The sequence below is a fragment of the Astatotilapia calliptera genome, chromosome 15, assembly GCF_964374335.1.
Source record: "Astatotilapia calliptera chromosome 15, fAstCal68.1, whole genome shotgun sequence".
Taxonomy (NCBI): domain Eukaryota; kingdom Metazoa; phylum Chordata; class Actinopteri; order Cichliformes; family Cichlidae; genus Astatotilapia; species Astatotilapia calliptera.
The window spans coordinates 24,148,456-24,168,624 of NC_137436.1; the positions used below are offsets into that span (position 1 = coordinate 24,148,456).

Genomic DNA, 20,169 nt, shown 5'->3' on the forward strand with positions numbered 1-20,169 from the left:
GTGTGGAATATCCTCACACATTGGAATTTTTTTGTTGTTGTCGTATGCATCGATAAATCTCCACAGCAGTTTCCTACACCTCATTTTAGTAACAAACCTATTACAGCACGAGGCCTAACACTGAACTGGATAACCGGTTAAGAAAATGGATGAATGGCTGTCCGACAGTAAAGATGAATTAATTCCCTTCACATTGTGCACCAAAGAAAGCTTACCTGTCTGGAATTACAGACATGACAAGAATATTAATGCACAGAAAGGTGAGAGAAGAAACTCAAAGAAAATCACGTAACAAAAGATCTAACACTAAAATAAAAATCTGTTCAGTGAAGGAGAAATCCTCCGCCACCTGAGAGAATAGAGGAGATTCTCCGTCTGACATGCTAAGCCGTCATAATTGATGACTTGACATTCCAAGTGTTGCAACATGAAGCAGACTGTTGTTGTTTTGCAATAATTAGCCTGTGATGGGCTTTGTGAAGGCTACGGTACACTGACAAAGACTGCAGCCAGACAGAAGCAAAGCGTGTGGAGTCGCAAATAGGTATGAAAAGTTCAAAAAGCAAAATTCACCTGCAGTTGCTATCTGCAGTGATGATGTCAGCATTTATGGATGACATGCCACGCGTGCACATCTACTGAAGACTTTCCACAATCTTCTTAATGACATCTTGATCTTGAAGCTATGGTTAACTTGTAGGATTCATTGGGGAAAAAACACCCATGAAATGTTTCCACCCACTTCAATTGTGTTCACTATTATTATTATTTTTAATCTACAGCTTTTGAAAACCATTAAAACATAACTGCCGTATGACGTGTGATGAAAACGTTCTAAGAACAGGCTGTAAAACTAAAGAATTTGGCCAGTCTCTGAGGTCATCTTCCTGTGCACCTCTGCACCATCCTCCATCTTTCAGTAGTTTTGTTTTTGTCCTTGTAATTGTGCTTCTGTGAGGGGTGGTGGATCTCCTCCAGTGTGGCTCCTTCAACTGGATATTCATTTTGAGGAAGAGAATGAAGTTTCGGGGAGGCAAATCTGACAGTGTGAGACAACAGATAATGTGTCACTGGCAACACAGTAAGCAAACTAGAGTTTATCTTGTCTTACTTGTCCGGAGGCAGGTCACGACATGGGGGGAGGCAGATGGTGAGGTCCAGGTGAGTGCTCATTGGTTGTGGGTGCAGAGAGTCCGGTGGGTCCAAGAGGGAAAGGCAGTGAGCGAGGCAGGTGAAGCAGAGAACCAGAATGGCGACGATGATGGCTGCGAACCAACTGAGAAACCAGCGTCCAGGTGAATGTGACAAATTGCAAGGGTGGATGGATAATCTAATGAGTATTAAATTACAGGAGACAAACAGTCAATACAACAAGAATACGATGGCTTAACATGAACAGCACTTGAAGGCTTGGCACTAACGAGGGTTAGCAGACAATCTAGCGAAGATTCTTTGAGAGCGCTGGACATAAATACAGCCACGAAGACTAGCAACAGGTGTGGACACTTGGACGGGTTGCTGAGGCTCCACCTGTATGCAGAGACCAATCTAGTGGAAAACACAAAGCCACTCACCCGGACCATGATACATATTCTTTCAAGCTGGATCTCAAGATCTCTGTCTAAATAAATAAATAATTCTTGGTAAATTCCCAGATGATCAAACATGCAACTATTTTGCTGGTAATAACTGAAATGAGTAAAGAAAATCAACAGCCTACTTTTGCAAGATAATTCATAATTTTATTTGGGGGGTTATATCGGCTGGGTCTGATTATTTATGGGGGGGGGGGGGGGGTCACAGCCCCCCTAACCCCCCTGGAAATTACGCCCCTGCTTTTGCTAAACTCTTCCTTTGAATTTTTTCCTGTATTTGCGCTTTCCACCACCAAGAGGATACACCAAACACCTTCTTGGCAGTCTACCTCACCACACCAGTCATGTGATAACTCTTCCCTACCACCCTGTCCACCACCCAGCTTGTCTCAACTCCTCCCTGAACTCATCATTCAACATTCTTCCTTCTTCAACTTCAGCCATTTAATTCTGGCTTCGACTTTCACTCCTTGGCTCTTCTTGATTTCCAAACTCATTTTACAAACTACCATCCAGTGCTGCCAAGCTACATTATCCCCTGCCACCCTCTCGCAGTCTGCCTCTTTCAGTTTGCATCTTCTGCACAAGAAATAGTCCACTGTGCACCTTTCTTATATATACCTCTTATATGTCACCCAATTTCCCTCCCTGTTTTTGTCCACAGTATGTGTCCTTGTACATTTCTTTACCCACCCAACACTTCCTCATCACCCCTGCTCCCTGAACCTAACCCATTACATTTCTGATTGTCTGATGTGTCTCTTGGAAGATGTTTTTATAGCCTGGGCTCAAAAACAAATTCTATACCATGACCTAAGTCACAAAAATATGTTAACACAATTAAAACACTCTAAAAATTGCAGCCCAAATGACACAGACACGTCTTATCATCACATTGTACTTCAAACATCCTCCTCTGCCTCCAAACTGACCCTCACTCTTTGAAGTTTTGAAGATTTCTAGTAACACTGCTGATAATCTACTGATCACTATCTTCAATTGAAATCATTATTTACACTCAAGTTTCACCTGGACACACTCCTGGGAGTCTTTTACACTTCTGTACTGTTCATCAAAGCTGCATGTGCAAATGTGACCTGAAATGCTCGCAACATTAAATGGGCTTAAGATATTAAGTGTTTAATAGAACAGTGGGTGGATAAACTATCTCTGGTATAATTACTGCCCTGGATTTGTGATTTTGGCGGCTTAGAGCGGTTTCATGCTGAGCTGCCTCTCTTCTTCGTGGCGCCTCCGTTCTGTAGGTGTGAGAGAGATGAGGCAACACGTACTGCGGTGCAACATGTTTGGCATGTTAAAGGTAACCAAAGGGTATGAAATACAATGAAACAAAAAGGTGAAAGCATGTCGCACAATACACGAAAGGGAGGGTTTGAACAGTTAAAGCACAAAAGACAGATTAACAGACAACAATACACCTACTTTAATGCAAATGAATCCAGCCATAAATGGACATAATTTTCATTTCATAATTACTTTTTTTCTCTATTTTTTTTTTACGCTTTGGTTTTCTGTGTGAGAAGACACAAATCGTGAGCAGCCCCACCTGCACAGACAGAAAGCTGCAGACTCAATGAGCAGCTCAAAGCAGATAATGGAAAAGACAAGTGGGACTCAAGTTGCTTCCTAAATGACTCAAAGGCTTCCTAAAGAGTTTTAAACAATGAGCCGCTGTTTGCTCTGTCAGCCTGGGTCTCAGAGGGACTCAGATTGTTCAGGTATTAATGGGCAGCCTCTGTTTACTTTGAGCTGTTTGCTGATGGATCATCTTACTTTTTTTTGTTGTTTACCTGCAGGAAGCTTCTCCTGACTGCAGCAGCAACTCACGAGAATGAAACTGGACTTCTTTCCTGATTTAGGAGGTTTGTGCTTTTTCAACAAAAAAGAATTTTAGAACCAGTTAAAGATCAGTAATGTTTTGTTTTTTGTTTTTTTTGCGAGTCAAGCAAATGAAACATGAGAAATCGAGTTTCACTGATAGCTGAGGTGCATAAAAATCACCCATTGTAATTTCATTACAATTTAGTGCTCAGGAGCCTCTGGATCCTTACATGTTGGTCAGTGAGTTACATACACACACCTAAACATGACACACAACAAACACGGCAGCATCTGACAGTAGGACATTACTTCCCACCATTTGCACCTTTCCTCTGACACACATGTTTAAAAAAAGAATAAAGAAAAAACGCTTCCATTAATTCTGAGCATCAAACATTCCAACTTTCTCTATCATTTCCCTTTTTGCATCAATTTATGGAGGAAAACGACAAAATTCAGGCAGCAGGTGAGAATGCAAAATAGAATGAAACATAATACACTGAGAGTCCCAGGCATTCTTTATTGCTTTCAAATATTTACTCTCCTTTAACTTTTCTCATTTCATGTTCTCCCTGCTGAGTCAACATGCACAGAGGCACGATTTCTGTTCTCTTTTGTTTTGGTGGCATCCTCTTTAAATGTGCATGTGGCACCTATTCATGACGGCGAGTCATCATTTTATTTTATTTTCATAAGGTTTTTAGAAGCATTGGAAAGGAGAAAGTCTCAATTCCCCAATAAATACCTCCAGTTAGACGACGGTGCTTTGTGTGTGCCATAGTTTATTTCCACAGTAAAACTCTTTTTAATCTCAGATTAATCATTTTAGCAAATAACACTTCAAAGTAATAAGTAAAGTACAGAAAACTTCAGTAAATGATTCTCCATCTGCTTGATTTTTGAGAGTTTCTGAAAAAAAAATCCTCATGGTTAAATAAAACAATATATTACAAAGTTACAAAATATAAGAAATAATACAATTTTTTATATATTAGAGTTATTTCTTATATTTTTTGGTTTATGCACGTTTTATTGTGGCGCTCGGTTAGTGTCACTGAGCACAGACATAGAAACATGCCTGTGCATGCATGCATGGCCGAGACACTGATGTTATCTCAGAACTGGTCACAGTACGTAGAAAGAACCGCAGCACTGCTGCTGCCGTTTCAGCGTGTGCTCGTGGTTCAGTCAGACCTTTCCTTACACTGCAGTCAAATCACATGTATGTGTTTTTGTATCTTTTATTTCATTTAAATATATATCTTTTAAATGAAATATGAATGACAGAACATTTGATCAGTAAATACTTGTGAAGAGACAGCCATGTTTAATAGCCATAATACAATAAAAATATCAAATATAAAACTATAAATACACATAAATACAGTTCTGCTAAAAATGATAAAAGGATATTGCAGTTGTGCACAGACTAGTATTACCAAAATCTCGTTTTAAAATCATAAACAAAAGGGTTTATGATCTTCATGTCTATTAGATTCTATGTTATTGTGTTGCATGTCTCAGCTCTCAGACGTCAGCTCTCTGCTTCCCAGTGTCAGAAATATAAATCCATAATGTGGTCATTGAAAAGTTTAACTGAGAATGTTCACTTTTGTTAGCAGGATAATACGAAATAATTATTGTAGAGACTTCCATTAACTATAAAATGCATCGGGACAACTTTCACCGTGAAGCTATTTTTCTAAACCAACCAAGAGGAAGAAAAAAAGGTCGTCCAACGGTTGTTCAGCGATGAAACATTTGCTGCAGGCAGCAGTTACTGTGGGATAAGATGAAAAGACAAGATATATTGTTATTGTCCCAGAGCCAGAAAATTCTACACAGGTGACAACTTTTAACTGAAAAATAAAAAGTGTGGAATTTACTCAGGCTCTCAGACACGCCAGGTATGTCTCAGGTGGGTCAGACGAAGGTATGTTTGGTTATGTTCAAACAGACAGACGAAGATTTCGTTAATTATTGATGTTAAATACAGAACTAAATGACATGGAGTAACCTCAGGCTACATTCCATATTTAAGACAAAGCCAGGAAAAGAACAGACTTATTATCAAGTACTCTTAAATATATGCTGTGCTTAAGGTAAACAACAAAATCTACCTGTTATGTACCCATAAATAGTGTCATTAAACTTCAATTACAGGAGAGCCAAACTCATTTAATGCATTTAAAAAAAGACAAAACAATTTGGATAATAACACTAATTAATAACTACAGTTTTCTAATGATAAGATTCTTATCTGATCCATTTTAATATAATATGTTGAAAATATTTTCCTCCTAATGCTAAAATAAGCACAGATGCATTTTTTGTTGCATTATTAAATATTTATTAAGCAAATGTATAGAAAAATATATATACAGCTTTGCCAAAATACTTTACAAGAATTCAAATGCAGCTTAAACATTCTCTTTTGTGGCAACAACATCAAATTATATGGAAGACAAATTCGTTTTATTCAAGCTAAAAACATTTTTTTTTTAGGACTTTCTCTGGTCGGTTTCGTGTTTTCTTCCTTCACCTTTTCATCACTAAATAAAAGTCCAGATTCGGACAGATTGGTTTGTAGTTCCAGCACAGTCACAGCTCAGTTTGCCACTAATCTTCTAAAACATGACCCTATTTAAACATCGCTCCAGTCCCACTGCGTTTCCTCCACATCGTCACGAGGCTGAAGATAATCTGTGAGCAGAGTGATGGTGTTTGTTCAGGGGAAGTTTCCCTTCCTCTGCAAAGGAAACACAAGAAATAACCCATTAGCAACATCGTGACCATGTTTCTCTTTTACCGGCATTCAGTTTATTTTATCGAGATTAAACAGCTCTTCTCTAATCAACTATGCACACAGTCGTATCAGCCTAACGAGGATTCCGACTTTATTTGTGGCCCATCAGTCCAGGAAGCCCTTTGAAACCCAATTATTTGAAGGATTTTTAATAGACACTTGTTGGTCAGAGAGTTCTCCCTAAGGGAATTAGAAATCTAATCATAAAGGCATTTGTTGGCACGGATAAAAAGATGATCTATTTCATGTACGTAATCTAGTTTTGTATCAATTTACATGGGTAACTTGGTGTTACTGTCATGACAACAGAGCTAGCATTGAAGTCCACGTGCAAGATAAATATACTCCTTCTACCACTGAAAGCACAGGTCACAACAGCCTTTAGCATCCACACAGTAGCAGACATAGAAGTGATTATCCCACATATAATTTGACCTGAATCGGGGCACATCTAACACTTGTGTGTTCAATATTTGGCCTGTTTGTTTGTTTTGGTGCAGTTCTTCTTAAAATTTACCCCTTACAAAACACGTTTTTTCTTAATGTCAGTTTTCATTGTACAAGCTGGGCAGAGTAAATACTCTGGTGATGATAAAACGAAGTGTTATCATCAGTTCGGCAGCATCAGAAGTCATAAGTAGGACATTGAAAGCAATAAAATACCACAAAACTCTCATTAATTGACAAAGAACTTCACCAACTGCAAAAGTGAATTATAGTTTGTGCATGGACTTGCACGCACGCCTCTCTATTCTTTGCTATTTTGAAAGCCATTTTAAAGAAACTTCACAGATAGCTCAATGGCTTAATTAAAATCAAGACCTCAGATCAAAACACACCTTTACTCTAGGTACGAGTGTACAGACAGGAGAAAGAGTATATCTCCAACTGATGGACAGAGATGCTACAGAAAGAAAGACTGAGTTCTCTGTATTAAGTAAGTAAGTATTTAAGTAAGTATTTTATTCAACCTTCCGTTAAAGGTCGTCTCTGGGCTTTTAAATTCATTTTGAGTGTGTTGTACTGAAACCTGCCGCCCAGCCTGATCCTCCTTTTAAAAAAACTAACTTCAAAGGGATTTTTTGGTTAAACGAAGGATAAATAGGAATGACCTGTTTGTTGATGGTTATCAGAAACTGGTTCTGTGGGCTTCGTGTTTTTCAGCAGTTTTAATAAGGTTTGACGCTGCTGGTGGGAAATCAGATTTGGCTTCATTATTTCAGACGTCTGCCCTTAAAATTTCAGAGTTTCATTTTCATTTGGTTTTGCAGTACATTAATGTTTTGTGTGTTTTTTATTGGGGTTTTTATTCCCTACTAGATTTGTTGAGGCCAAGTCCTGAGGATGAAAAAAGGCAAACTGTTATGAAATTCATTCATTTTTATCAAACTTAATCTGTTTTTGTTAGAAATGTACTGCTAACAACAGTTTACACAGAAAATGTGTGGATTATGTCAGTTTTTGCACAGGACAGCCAACTAACTATAAATGAAATGTTATTTATTCTGTGAAAACCAGGAGCTATTTCTTCTGTGCAATTTGGGGCTTTTTTAATCTTAACAAAACTGTTGTGTTTCTTAAAAACGCATACACATTAGTGGTTGTTGAGGAGGAAAATGCAGCTTTTAGCAGAAAATAAATTCTCTCAGATGTTTTTATAGCTTAAAACACTGGATAGAAGCACTGCGGCTTTTTAGAGAGACAGTTTTATACATCTGTAGTTTTCAGCCAGGCCACAAAAGTCAACTTTCTCTTTAGCTTCCATCCTACAAAAAACTGAAATACTACTGAATATCAACAGTGGGCTGGCAGAGTAATTGGGAATCTGCGGGGCAAAAAAATACAGCACACTTCGGGAAACTATTCATATTATTGCCCTAAAATAAGTTAGGAAAGAAGGAATAACTAAAGGCCAATTTCCAAATTAGCCGGTTTGTCTAAGAGTATAGCGTCTCTTATACGTAAAACGCATGCTCTGTGGCATGTGTTTCATAAATCCAGATGAAGTCGTGTATGCACTGCATTGTTTTGCTGTTACTTGGGTTCTGGATAAAGGCTTGAATAAGAAAAACACCAGGCTGCCAGATTTTTGGGCCACACAGATGATCGTGGTTTGCGTGTCAAGCTTTTAAAATGGCGCCGGTTACTGTTCAGGAATTACTTGTCTGACCAGCAACAGTTAACGATAACGGAAAGCGTCCCACAAGGTTTGGTTCTAGGTCCACTTATTTTTACAATTTACTAATAGAGCTAATGATTAGCTAATGATCTATAACTTGTACTAAATGAACATAAACTGTTCTTCAGAGCAAAACACAATGATGGCTAACTGCCACATATCCCCAATGCCTGGTGATCTGACACTGAGACCATTCAACTGAACAATTTTGTTAAGATTTCTGTTTTTGTTGTTTTGGAATTAGTACAAGTTTGCATGGTTTTTCCATGGTTGCATCGATTATCTCTGGGTACCTCGGCTTTCTCCCACAGTCCAAATACATGTGCAGATCACATTAACTGGTGATTTTAAAAATTGCCTGTATGTGTGAATGTGAGAGTAAAAGGTTGGCAGCCCTGCGGCAGACTGGTGACCTCTCTAGAGCATACCCTGCCTTTTACCTGGTGGTCAATTAAATTAGGGATTATAAACTGTTTGACTCTGTACCCATTTAAACTGTATTGGTATATTGTTTGGTTTTAATGTGTTCTCTTTTATCTTATCTACATGATTTTTTTATGCTTTTCTTTTCTTTTCTACTCTCAGCTCTGTATGATATCAGAGCTTGTTTCGTATGAACTGAGGGGTTTGAACAAGGCTCGGTGTAACATAAACAGTGAAATAAGCACAATGGTTTCACTTTAAATTAAAGCCAATAGGTCATTAATATTTAGTCTCAGAAATTCCCTTGTTTTTCATCACAGCAGTGGGGGTCTGCTAGTTTATCAGTAACAGTAAAAACATCTGGACCAGATGTGGTGCTACACAGAACTGGCTCGAAGGCGACGTCTGAGTCACTCTCACCTTCTCTCTGTGAAAGTTTGAAAGACGTGGAGTGGAAATCTGTAGCTTCCTGTAGTGCAGCTGAGCTGGCATGACTCAGACTCTGAGTCATTCCAGGGCTCAGACTGGGGGTCATTCTGGAATTCAAACTGGGAGTCAGACTGGAGGACTGGGGCTGCCAGTGGTGTCCAGAGTTCATGTAGTTGGTTGCAGGGCCTCCATACACACAGTACTGGTTCGGCGGAGAATATGCACAAGCTGAGAGGTAACCCGGCAGGCCGGATGAAGACTGAGGAAAACAAGGAAAAAAGGGAAGGTTTTAATCCCACTTGTTTTGAAGTAACATTCCGATCAATCCATTATCTTTCAGGATGATTCACATGCCAACGCTTTGCATCAACTAACTATTGTTGTCGACTGATGCTTGGATCTGGTCTTACTTTAAAAATATTGTCACTGACATTTTTTCTCAAATTACCTCGATGATGGCTTAAACATTCATTTTGCCCTTTAATAAATATTAAAAGGTTTTCTCATAAGTGAGTCTGGTCTACTCGTTTTTTGAAAAGCCATTAGGCTGAAATGTACGTTTATTTTAAAAAAAATAGTCCTGCATATCTCCCTGATCACAAACACCTTTAAAGCTTTACTTTTTTAACCAATGAGATTTCTGGAGGACCTTTGAAGATCTTCCAGTTCTGATTTTTTTAAATTGCACAGTCAGAAAATCTCCCTAATTTACAAAAAAAGAGTAAAAAAAAAAAAATACATGAATAAGAATTTCAATTTTTTTTAGAGAAATAACTCTTTCTCTAAATGTCCTTGTTTTCCCTTTCGTTCCAAAGTAAATAGTAAAATACTCCCTTTTGATTCGTCCACATTACAACAGCTGTTCTATAAGCTCTGTGCACATCAGCAGCTGTTAGAGGTTAACACAAAGATGAAATTAATGAGCTAAAGACACTTGAGACAACCTTTTAAGAAAATCCAAGAATTTAGGCTCCTTCTTCAAAACTTCCACTGGAGTATTTCTAAGTCTCAGTTTAACAGCTGTTTCTACTTTCCCCGAAATACTGGAAAACATGAGAGGGGCTGGTGGATTGTAGCCAATCAGGGCTCTCCTCACAATCAGGACTGACAACTATCATCAAAGCAGAACAAGCAAATGGCAAAATAGCAGCAAGTAAAGCAAAATTCAGACACAGAAGGATTCTGCCTTTAATAAATTCATTCGTGTGCTGTAAATCACACTTTTATTTTCCAGTTCATGTAAAGCCTGTGACATGTTGACCAGTTTAATTTCATAGTCAGAATTTATTCCTGTTTTACTGCCAAAATAAACATAAAAGTCATATTTTATTTGTACCTTCCTGCAATTAAAAGTGTTCCTTGTGCAAAAAAAACACTTTGTTTGCAGGTAATGTTCAGGCTACTTACCTGCTGTGGATATTTGATGTCCAGTTCGTTGTTGGGTTTCTCGACTCCATTGATTCCAGACGGAAACGATCTACTGCTCATACTGGTCATGCTGGGAACGCTGGTCCATTCCTCCATTTTGGCTGGATGTCCATCAGATCCAGGCACACCTTTAAAAAAACATGTAAAATGATATAGCTCATAAAAAAATTATACAGTCTTAATGTTTTTCATTGCAAACTGATTCAGCAGAGATCAGTGGGACAACTTGAGAACCGATGTTCTAACAGTTATCTGTTGGTTCATCAGACTAGAGTAAAGTCGTTTGTGCAAAACCTATTAAATCAAATTTCATAAACTTGTTAGAGGAACAACACATTAAATATTGATGTAGGTCAATGTTTTTGAAAGTACGTGATAGGTAACCGCCCGGCAAAGGATATTTGAGAAAGCACAAGCAAAGTGGCTCATATCAAAAAATAAGATTAAATTAGTCCACTCAGAGTAAATTTAAGAAGTAAATAAAAACATAATAGAATTAAAAAGTTTAAGATGGAATAAGAAGACAAGAAGTGGAGCCACTTCTGGCCTGCTTCAGGTTAAGATTAGCAATAATAACACATATTAGGGTTTGTTGAAGGACAGCAGTCGAAGGCTTTTTTGTAATTGTTAACCAAAACTCTTATGCACGACAAAATGCTTCAGTTAATATTTTTCTAATTTCCACATTATTTAATTTTGGAGCAACACCAGGAACGCACAGGATAAATATTACTGAAACAGAAACAAAATAAAAAGAAACTGTGGGGAAAAAATATAAAATTTAAAAGAAAAAGGTGCGGGAAAAGGTGCTGTACAGACAAACGCTTTGGTTAACAGCGTCTCTGATGGATTTGAGGCAGTTCATTCCTCTGTGGCTGCAGAACTTCAGCAGCTAAAAACATTTTTCTGTGGTACCTTTCACCCAAAAACAATAACTTCAAACTCTGCAGGAGAGCAACAAGCCCAAACATCCAGGCAGAGTCATAAAGAAGTACCGTCATCCTCCAGAAGAACAACAAGAGCTGCAGCAGATGGTCTGACCCTGCAGAGCCCTGCGCAGCAACATGGAAACTGTCTGGATCACACGCACACTAAACCAACAGACGAGCGCTCTCAGAAACCTCCGTGCACTCCAGACTCCACTCTCTGGTAATATCTCCTGGATCTGGTTTGCATGCAGACATTGCTGACGTAGAGTGGCTGGCTTTTTGTCAGTTTGTGTTTCTCTAATCACATGATGGAGGGAGAAAATAAAATAAGGAATAATTTAGTTTTTACTGCATTCTGTTTGTCCAGTGTTAGGTGTGGTAAGGCAAACATTTAAATGTATAATAGTTTGTTGCTTTAAAGATAAATGTGCGCTGCGCAGAATTCGACAGGATGGATTTACTTAGGACGACAGTTTGATTGTTGAGGAGCATCACATTGTTTAGACGCACCCTGAGTGAACGTACTGCGAATGTTTGTTTGTTTGTTTTAAATGGCACCGATTTAAAATCATTCAGAGAAATAATGTGAAAGCATGAAGCCTCACGATCCAAAGGTTAAGACAGAAGGACCACAGACGTAACTGAATACACATCAAAACTGTATTTTTGAGGGTTACATGTGAGAATATTGTTGCTAGTTTGTTTGGCAGGGAACCGTGGCTTCAGTCTGAGCCTGTTCAGTCATTATTTATAAAATAGGCATGGATCTTATATGAATTGTTTGGGGGAGGGGGGGGGGGGGTTCAGTCTGTATAATATGTGAGTACTGAATGAATGAATAAATATCAAAATGATCTCCGGGGCCTCGCATGTGTTGAATCAGTACGTGCTGCACATCTTAATAATAATGGATTGGATTTATAAAGTGCTTTTCAAGGCACTATTCATTCACTCTCACTGGTTGAAGCAAGCTACAGCTGCCCTGGGGCAGACTGACAGAGGCGAGGCTGCCATATCACGCCATCTGGCCAACACCAGTAGGTAGGGTAAAGTGTCTTGCCCAAGGACACAACGACCAGGACAGAGAGCCTGGGGATCAAACCGGCAACCTTCCAGTTACAGATGCGCTTCCCATCCCCCTGAGCCACGGTGGCCCCATCTAAAGCCACATCTTTAGATAGTAATACTGAGGAGTTAACCTGACAGATAAAAGTGACGTTAACCTGAAACTCATCCACAACATGTTGCACTCAAATCTTCATATATGCCTTCATATAACTAATATTTACTTGGCTTAATGTCCGTGTGTCTGCTGATAATTACGTCTTGAACTGTGAACAAACAGGAAGTGTTTTCATTTTCACTGAACACCGGCTCATATTTAATGAGGTTGGTGGAGTGTGCAAAGACCAGTGTCAGTGATGGATGAAGTCGGATATGCTACACATAGTTTAGCACCCGTCCATGAGCGCTGTCAGAAAGTTAATCAAAAGTTTTTACTGGGAGCTGTTTCCTTAACTACACATGTGTAGAAAACAGCTCTCAGTAAATAATATTCTGTAATTTTTGATTCGTTTCCAGATAAATCAGAGCGGGTGCTGTTACAGAGGAGCTTTGTGGATCGAGACGTTTCTGTGAGGAAAAATAAAGCAGAGCTGAAGAAGATTAATGATCTAGATCAGATGTGGAGGACGATGAGCTGCTCACAGACTTATTATAGTTTATTTTTTATTTAATAAATCTTTATATTTAGTAATTTCTTAAGTGCTCATCCACTTCAGGCTGATTATGCCTCAGACAGGTAGGCAAACAACTATCACGCTCACGTTCACACCTGCAGCCAACGTAGAATCACCAGTTAACCCTAAAGCTCGAGTGCCCAGAGAAAACAAACACACGGCCTACAAACATCACAGTTTGCCACAGAAAGGCCAGTCTACTGAATTCAAACACCAGACCTGGGCTTGCTGTGAGGGGACAGCGTCAACCACTGAACCATCGTTCGCTTGAACTCAAACTTCGACAGTAACTGTTGACAAAATACAAAAATATCACCTCATCTATATTCAGCTGATTCCAAACCAGATACTTTTAACCAGAAATACGAGTGTTTAATATTTAACATGTGAATCAGGAACAACACGACAGCACGATTAGATTGCAGTGAATGATGGTCTTTAGACTTTGTTAGTTTATCAAAAGGTCACTGAGGTCACAGTGTATGAATAACTTATAATCTGTGCCTCTCATCTGTTGAGATGTACTCTCAGAGACAAGATGATTTTGGAAATGAATATTTCACAGTTTCACGTTGACAATTTAAATGAACAAGAATTATCCAGTGAGGAAATAAATAAACCCATTTTTCTTATTTGTAATAACAATAATAATCTGCTGATTCACTCACCCACCCATTAAAGACATTTTATTTGTTAATTCATTTCATTTTCCCCATGGTATTTTTGATTTAAACTAATTTTACAGAAAAACTCATTTTAATCTACAGTGGACTAAAGTTATGTTTTCATTTAAAGTCGGGAGAACTTTAAGGTTTAGATTCAAACTTTTAAGGTTTAAATTAACAGAAGGTTAATTATTATACTAATCAAACGTATTATTATTATTATAAGATTATTTAAAAAGGTAAATTTTAATAATTTTCATCATGTAAAATCAAACCTTATCAATTTTTAAATAATTAATTTTACTGTATTAAAGATATAAGTAGAATAATTGGTTTGATTTATTTGAATAAACCAGCACATCTTTTAAACAAAATTTAAATGTTTTAATGCATAAACCCGATTTTTAACATTTTTATACTGAGTGTTAAGTGTGAAATATAAAGACTCTCCACCAACCTCCCGGCTCCATGAAGGCCCTGATGCCCAGGAAGTTGTGCCAGCTCCGGGGCAGGCCGATGTGTCCCGCGGTGCCGCTGCCGGTTCTGGTCCCGGAGGGGGCCCCGGGCCCGCTGTAGGATGGGTACGGGTAAACAGGGCCGTACTGCAGCGGGGCCTTGATGCCGTCGCACGGTCGCGGCTGAGAAAGAGTCCCGATTTTATTCCTGAGGATGCGGCTGATGGAGCTGACGGAGGGCACGTTGTACTTATCGCACACCCCGTCGGACAGCAGCCGGTCCCGGATCTCCCAGGCGAAGATGCCCGGGTCCCCCTGCTTGTAGTCCCGGATGCTCTTCACCACGGCGGGGGTGGTGACCCGAGGCTTGCTGCCGCCGATGGCCCCCGGCAGGATGGAGCCGGTCTCGCTGTAGCGAGCCAGGATCTTGGAAACGCAGCCGTGAGAGACCCGCAGCTGGCGGCTGATGTCGCAGGGCCGCATACCGAGCTGCGCCAACTCCACGATCCGCAGGCGCACCGGGTTCGGCAGCGGGCGGCCGTTCACGAACACCCCGCCGAGCTGATTCACCTCCCCGTAGCTCTGCTCTGCAACACGGGGGGAGAGGTGTGACCGAGCCGCTCGGGTGTAAAGCGGGAGCAGGTTTAAAGGCTTCGCAGGAAACATTTTATTATTATTTTAAGAAAGTTATAAACCCTGTTCTCAAAATAAACGTCTCCGTTAAACGACGTTAAATGTGTGACCGTGTTAGTTTTTCCTGATTAAACATAAATCAGATTTTAACTGTTATTTAAATGATAAACATTAAACAAATGACTGAAGATTATTTAACCAGAATAATGATTACATTTATTACGTCATCCATGGCATTAATACATGTTGTTAACGTTAATTTAAAACTTTTAGTATATTTTAGTTTAATTCGCTTATAAAATATGGAAATAAAACAAACATTTTTAAGCTTCTTTATGTGATATCTACTTGGAAAATAAATCCATAACAATACACGTTTTATTAAAGTTTATCTCCGAAAAAACGACAAATTTGTAATTTGTTTCTGATCTTCTGTCTCAATCTCCAGCTTTTTTATACTAAACACGTAGATTAGATTAATTTAAATGACTGAATGTTTAACGCATTAAATGATGCTGAGATCTTACTGGCTGATGAGGCTGATGTGTGTTTGTGTGCACAGATTAAATCCACTCTTCAATTATAGATCAGATCTTCTTGCTAACTCTACATGCAGCTCAGCTGAGGATTCATCTGTGGTGTTAGTGCAGCGCTGCACTTCCTGTTTGTTTCTGCTCATCTGCTGTACTAAAAGAATCTTCTTATAGCTTAAAATTCAGCCTTAAAACTTTCTGGCTCCATTTGAGGAGATTTCTGGGTGTTAATAGGACAAAAAAGCTTTTCGCAAGTTGGCAGCAAAAATGATTTATTTGAGAATTTAAATCACTGCTGAATGAACCAGTTTGTCCTCTTAATACTTCGTTTATGTTCCTCTGACAGTCCTGTAACAGTCATTTAAATGCATTCACTGGGGTCTAGACTCTCACTTTGTCCTCACTGTTTGTGCACATCTATTATCAGTCAGAGGCATTTTTTTAAACCTTATATTTATTGTTCTTGTTGCCCATCATTAGCACGCGCTCTTCATTTCACCTGCAGCTTTCCTGGTTAGATAAATGAGGAAGGAAGGAGTTTAATTTGACTGACTGCAGCAGACTAAAGCTCAGACACGTTTCTGCAAACACTGAGTGATAAATTCATAAACTTTAAAAAAAGCTCATCTTTGGGAATTTCTCATCAACAGTGAAGAAGTGAAGAACATGCTCCTTATGTTTCATGTTGTTTTTTTTATCAAATATAATTCTTGCCTTTACCCTGCATAATCTCCGGTCTACTCTGGATTCTTTTATAGGTGTATGCATACTAACAGTTGTTTTTTAATATTTTAATATTTATTGAAAGTGTTATTAATGCACAACAACAGTTTAAAGAGGCTGTAGCACACAGATCAGCTCATTTTAGTTTAAAAGCACCTCGGCGTCTTATTTTGTGTTCACTTTACTTGCTGCTGGTATAGCTACACCGTGTCACATTTTAAAAGATAGTCAAGCACCAACAATGCAGCTTTTCTTCAATAAAACACTCCAGAAAAGATGAAATCTCCTCCAAATCTCACATAAATCCCTTTTCTCTTCTTCAGAGTCACCTTCAGGTTAAATCTGTATCAAACTCACCCATCAGCTGCCGTCCACAACGTCTCACTGCTCCACCATCCAACCCTCCGACTGCAGCCTGCAGCGATCTGAAGAGATTTGAACCACCACCACCTCCTCCTTGTCCTCTTCCTTCTCCTCATTTCCTGCTTGCAGGCTGTCATCAGAAATACGAGAGTTCCTGAAGGGCTCTGAAAGCTGGATTTCTTTTCTCCCATGTCCACATGTTGACATTGAACTCATCTTGAGCTGTTTATTTCCCCACAGACTCAGAGGACAGCAGCTGCCAAAGGATCTGCTTAAAGGACGACACAACACAACGAACTGACGTCACTGGAAAGAGTTTGTTCAAAGCCACTCTGTGTGTGCATGTTAAACAGAACTGACAGATAAATAATAACATAATAAGGCACCACAAATAATTTTTTTTAAAAGTCCAGAAATAAACAACAACAACAAAACTAGGCTCATTACAACTTGTAATTTTTTTTTACTTTTATTTATGATCATTGATTCAACTGCAAAATTAAACCCACCTGTAATGTACGCAGTCCAAACAGGTGACTGAACACAGCAGGTCAAATTCCCATCGAGTCACAAAGTGCACAGCAGTGCTAGACTGCTGTTCCACAAAATCAGTCCATTAATGTAATTAAACACAAAACAAAGAACAGGTTGTTTGGTACCAACTGTCATCCTCCTGCAAAACTAAACCAGCATCTAGTTAACAAAACCTGCAGTTCCCCTGATGCCCACTTGAGGTTGCCTCTAAAAACGAGTAATTCCTCACAGACTCCCTCATTAAAACACCAATTTACAGCTGAAGTAAACGTGTTTACAGAACTGACCTCTGTAGATTGTTCCCCTTTCACAAAAAGTGTATAAAGTTTTCTTTATTTATTTGATCAGAACCTGGTGGGTACTGCAGTGGTTGCTTTGACTGGCAGGTGAGCTGACACAGGCACGTGTAGCTGCAGTCGCCTGGTTGTCCTTCACTCAGTAAATGAGCATGTAAAAGCAGGCACCGTAGTGGAGTCTCTCTATGTCTGCGCATTTTTATTGCAGCTGTCTGATTAATATTATGACCTGCGGAGTTTTATTAAACTGTTATTTCGCACTAATTAGCGACTATCTGTGTCTGTGTGCAGCACCTGTACAGCTTTGTGAAGCACATTAGCACCTTCTTATTGATACAAGCCAACTTCTGGTTGTATTGAATGCAGCACAGCAGTGGCTAAAACACCCATCTTTAGGCTTCAAAATGCAGGGCCAAAAACCAGCCGGTGACACCACGTCCATCTATTATATACAGTCTATGGTGCCAGCATAGGCAGCTGTAGTCCTATAATTTGAGTCGCTGTGCTGCACCTTTGAATTCCAACCCCATGTGCTTAGCCCCTTCAGTGATTTGGTCATTTTTTCTCTTGATCTTATTCGGCCCATGACACCAGCACCTGTCACTCTAGAGGCACCCAGAGATTTTATTTTTTACAGAATATATAAACTAATAAACAAATGTGTTAGATTATAGCTAAAACTGTCGAGCAGTATACAAGTGATTAAAATCATTTCCAACCTTAGCATTAAAGTGATATACAGTAATATTGATGCAATAATATTCTGTCTGATCAGTACTTTTACTTTGGGTTCTTTAAGTATGATTGATGTGAAAACTTTAGCTTTTGGACTTAAGCAGGATTATAACTTTTACAAAGTACTTTGCAAAACAGTCATAACATATGAAATGTAAAATATGAAAAAACCTTTTTCAGGCACTGCTTTAGTACACAGGCTGCACAGGAGCCTTGAAATCATTGTTTCTCAGATTTTAAATATTCTATTTCCTCTTGTACGCAGATATATTTAATTACCACTTTCTTCCTCATCTACACCGCACATTTCACTCACACCAGACTTTTGTATCTTTGGTTTAGGAGCCAGGGTGCTCCTGAACCAAGTTCATTCCCTTCATTTGAAAGCATCCACTGATCTGTTTTTCCCTTTTATTTATGATTCATGTTTTAAATTATACGTCTTGCTTTTGAGCTGTTACAATCTCAACATCTGAATGTTCACTTGGGATTTTAAATTCCACAGTTTTAAAAGCATATCTGTGACTATTAACCGCCACACTCAGTAAGAAACGCTAAATACTGCCTGACTGACTCTGGTTTCTAATGTAGCAGCGCCTCCTTTTGGAAGATTGCCTGCATTACAGCTCCGCTCCCACCTCACTGGAGACGAGATCCACTGTTACTGTCTGAACATTTAAACACCCAGCAGGGCTTCACTGGCCAGTTTTGTTTTGCCACATAATTAACAAAAAATTAAAAAAAATTAAAAAAATCAGAAACTACAAGACGCCCCCTGCTCACAATGATTCGTCCATTCATTTTGCATTCAAGTTTTTCTCATTACAAACCTTTACAAACCAAGTGTGTCTGCTATTTGGGATTTGTACACATTTCTTAAACTGATGGTTTGCTGTAATAATAATAATCCTACCAAACAGATCTCTTACACAAATCCAGATTTAATCAAGTGTCAAATAAAGTTAGGGGAGTTAAAGAGTTCCTTTTGTGTTAGTAAGTTCACTGTAAGCAAAACACACAACAAATCAACACAATATAAACTTCCTATGTTACACAGGAACTAAACTCTGTAAGGAGGTCCACGCCGTGAATTTGTCATATTGAAAATATTCTGTGGTTCAGATCGATCCCTGATCTTCAATTAATCGTATTATGAAGGAAATGAATCTCTGAGTCTCTGGGAGGGTGTTGTTTGTCCTGGATTTTTAATATCCAGCCTCAGTGGCACTAGCTGCAGGTCCTTCCCGAGACAGCAGGGGGCAGTCTGAATTCATAATTGTGCGGCATTGGACTGGATATCCATTTAAAGCTTCCAGCAGGGACTTTGGGACTCTCTCCTTCTCTAAAATGTTACATTTTACAGGTTTTTAAATGAATGCAGCTCAATTTATAATTTACCTTTTTGTTCTTTTTGTATTAGGGAGCATCTGATGTTTTCTCCAGGTGTGTAACTTTTGTTAATAGTCAATGGTGCAATAGACCTCAATACTTGAAATGTGCAATTCACTTGTATTTTTATTTTTATTCCTATTTATTCTATTTATCCCTTCGTATATTTTATTTATATATGTCTCTGTATTTATATATGTGTGTGTGTGTATATATATATATAATATTCTGTAACTGTAACTTCTGTCGGTGCTGTGCTTTTGGAAACCGAATTTCCCAGAGGAACCCACCCGAGGGATTAATAAAGTTTTATCTTATCTTATCTTAAAGTCTCTGATATCCATGAGAAATTTTGCCTTTATCAGGAAAAAAAAGACATAAAATATGATAGGATGAAGAACGGTGGATCCAGGGTGAACTTTAGTCAAAAAAGTCACACTCATTCAGCAGTGCTGCACTCCATATGTTAATCC

The 20,169-nt window shown here is 38.8% G+C and overlaps 1 protein-coding gene across 2 annotated transcripts; it reads right to left on the minus strand.

Annotated features, from left to right (window-relative positions):
* Window positions 1-5,763: 5,763 nt before the first annotated feature.
* Window positions 5,764-16,894, minus strand: pax1b (paired box 1b). 2 transcript variants are annotated; one of them, XM_026143299.2, is made up of 5 exons: window positions 16,737-16,894; window positions 14,493-15,077; window positions 10,682-10,830; window positions 9,266-9,533; window positions 5,764-6,186 (listed from the first exon to the last, which is right to left on the minus strand). In XM_026143299.2, the coding sequence occupies exons 1-5, from the start codon at window positions 16,738-16,740 to the stop codon at window positions 6,122-6,124; spliced, it is 1,071 nt and encodes a 356-aa protein (XP_025999084.2). In that variant the 5' UTR covers window positions 16,741-16,894; the 3' UTR covers window positions 5,764-6,121. The 2 variants fall into 2 exon arrangements, with proteins under 2 accessions (XP_025999084.2, XP_080145725.1); XM_080289599.1 differs by having other exon boundaries at window positions 14,493-15,072; window positions 16,737-16,886.
* Between the last annotated feature and the right edge of the window lie 3,275 nt (window positions 16,895-20,169).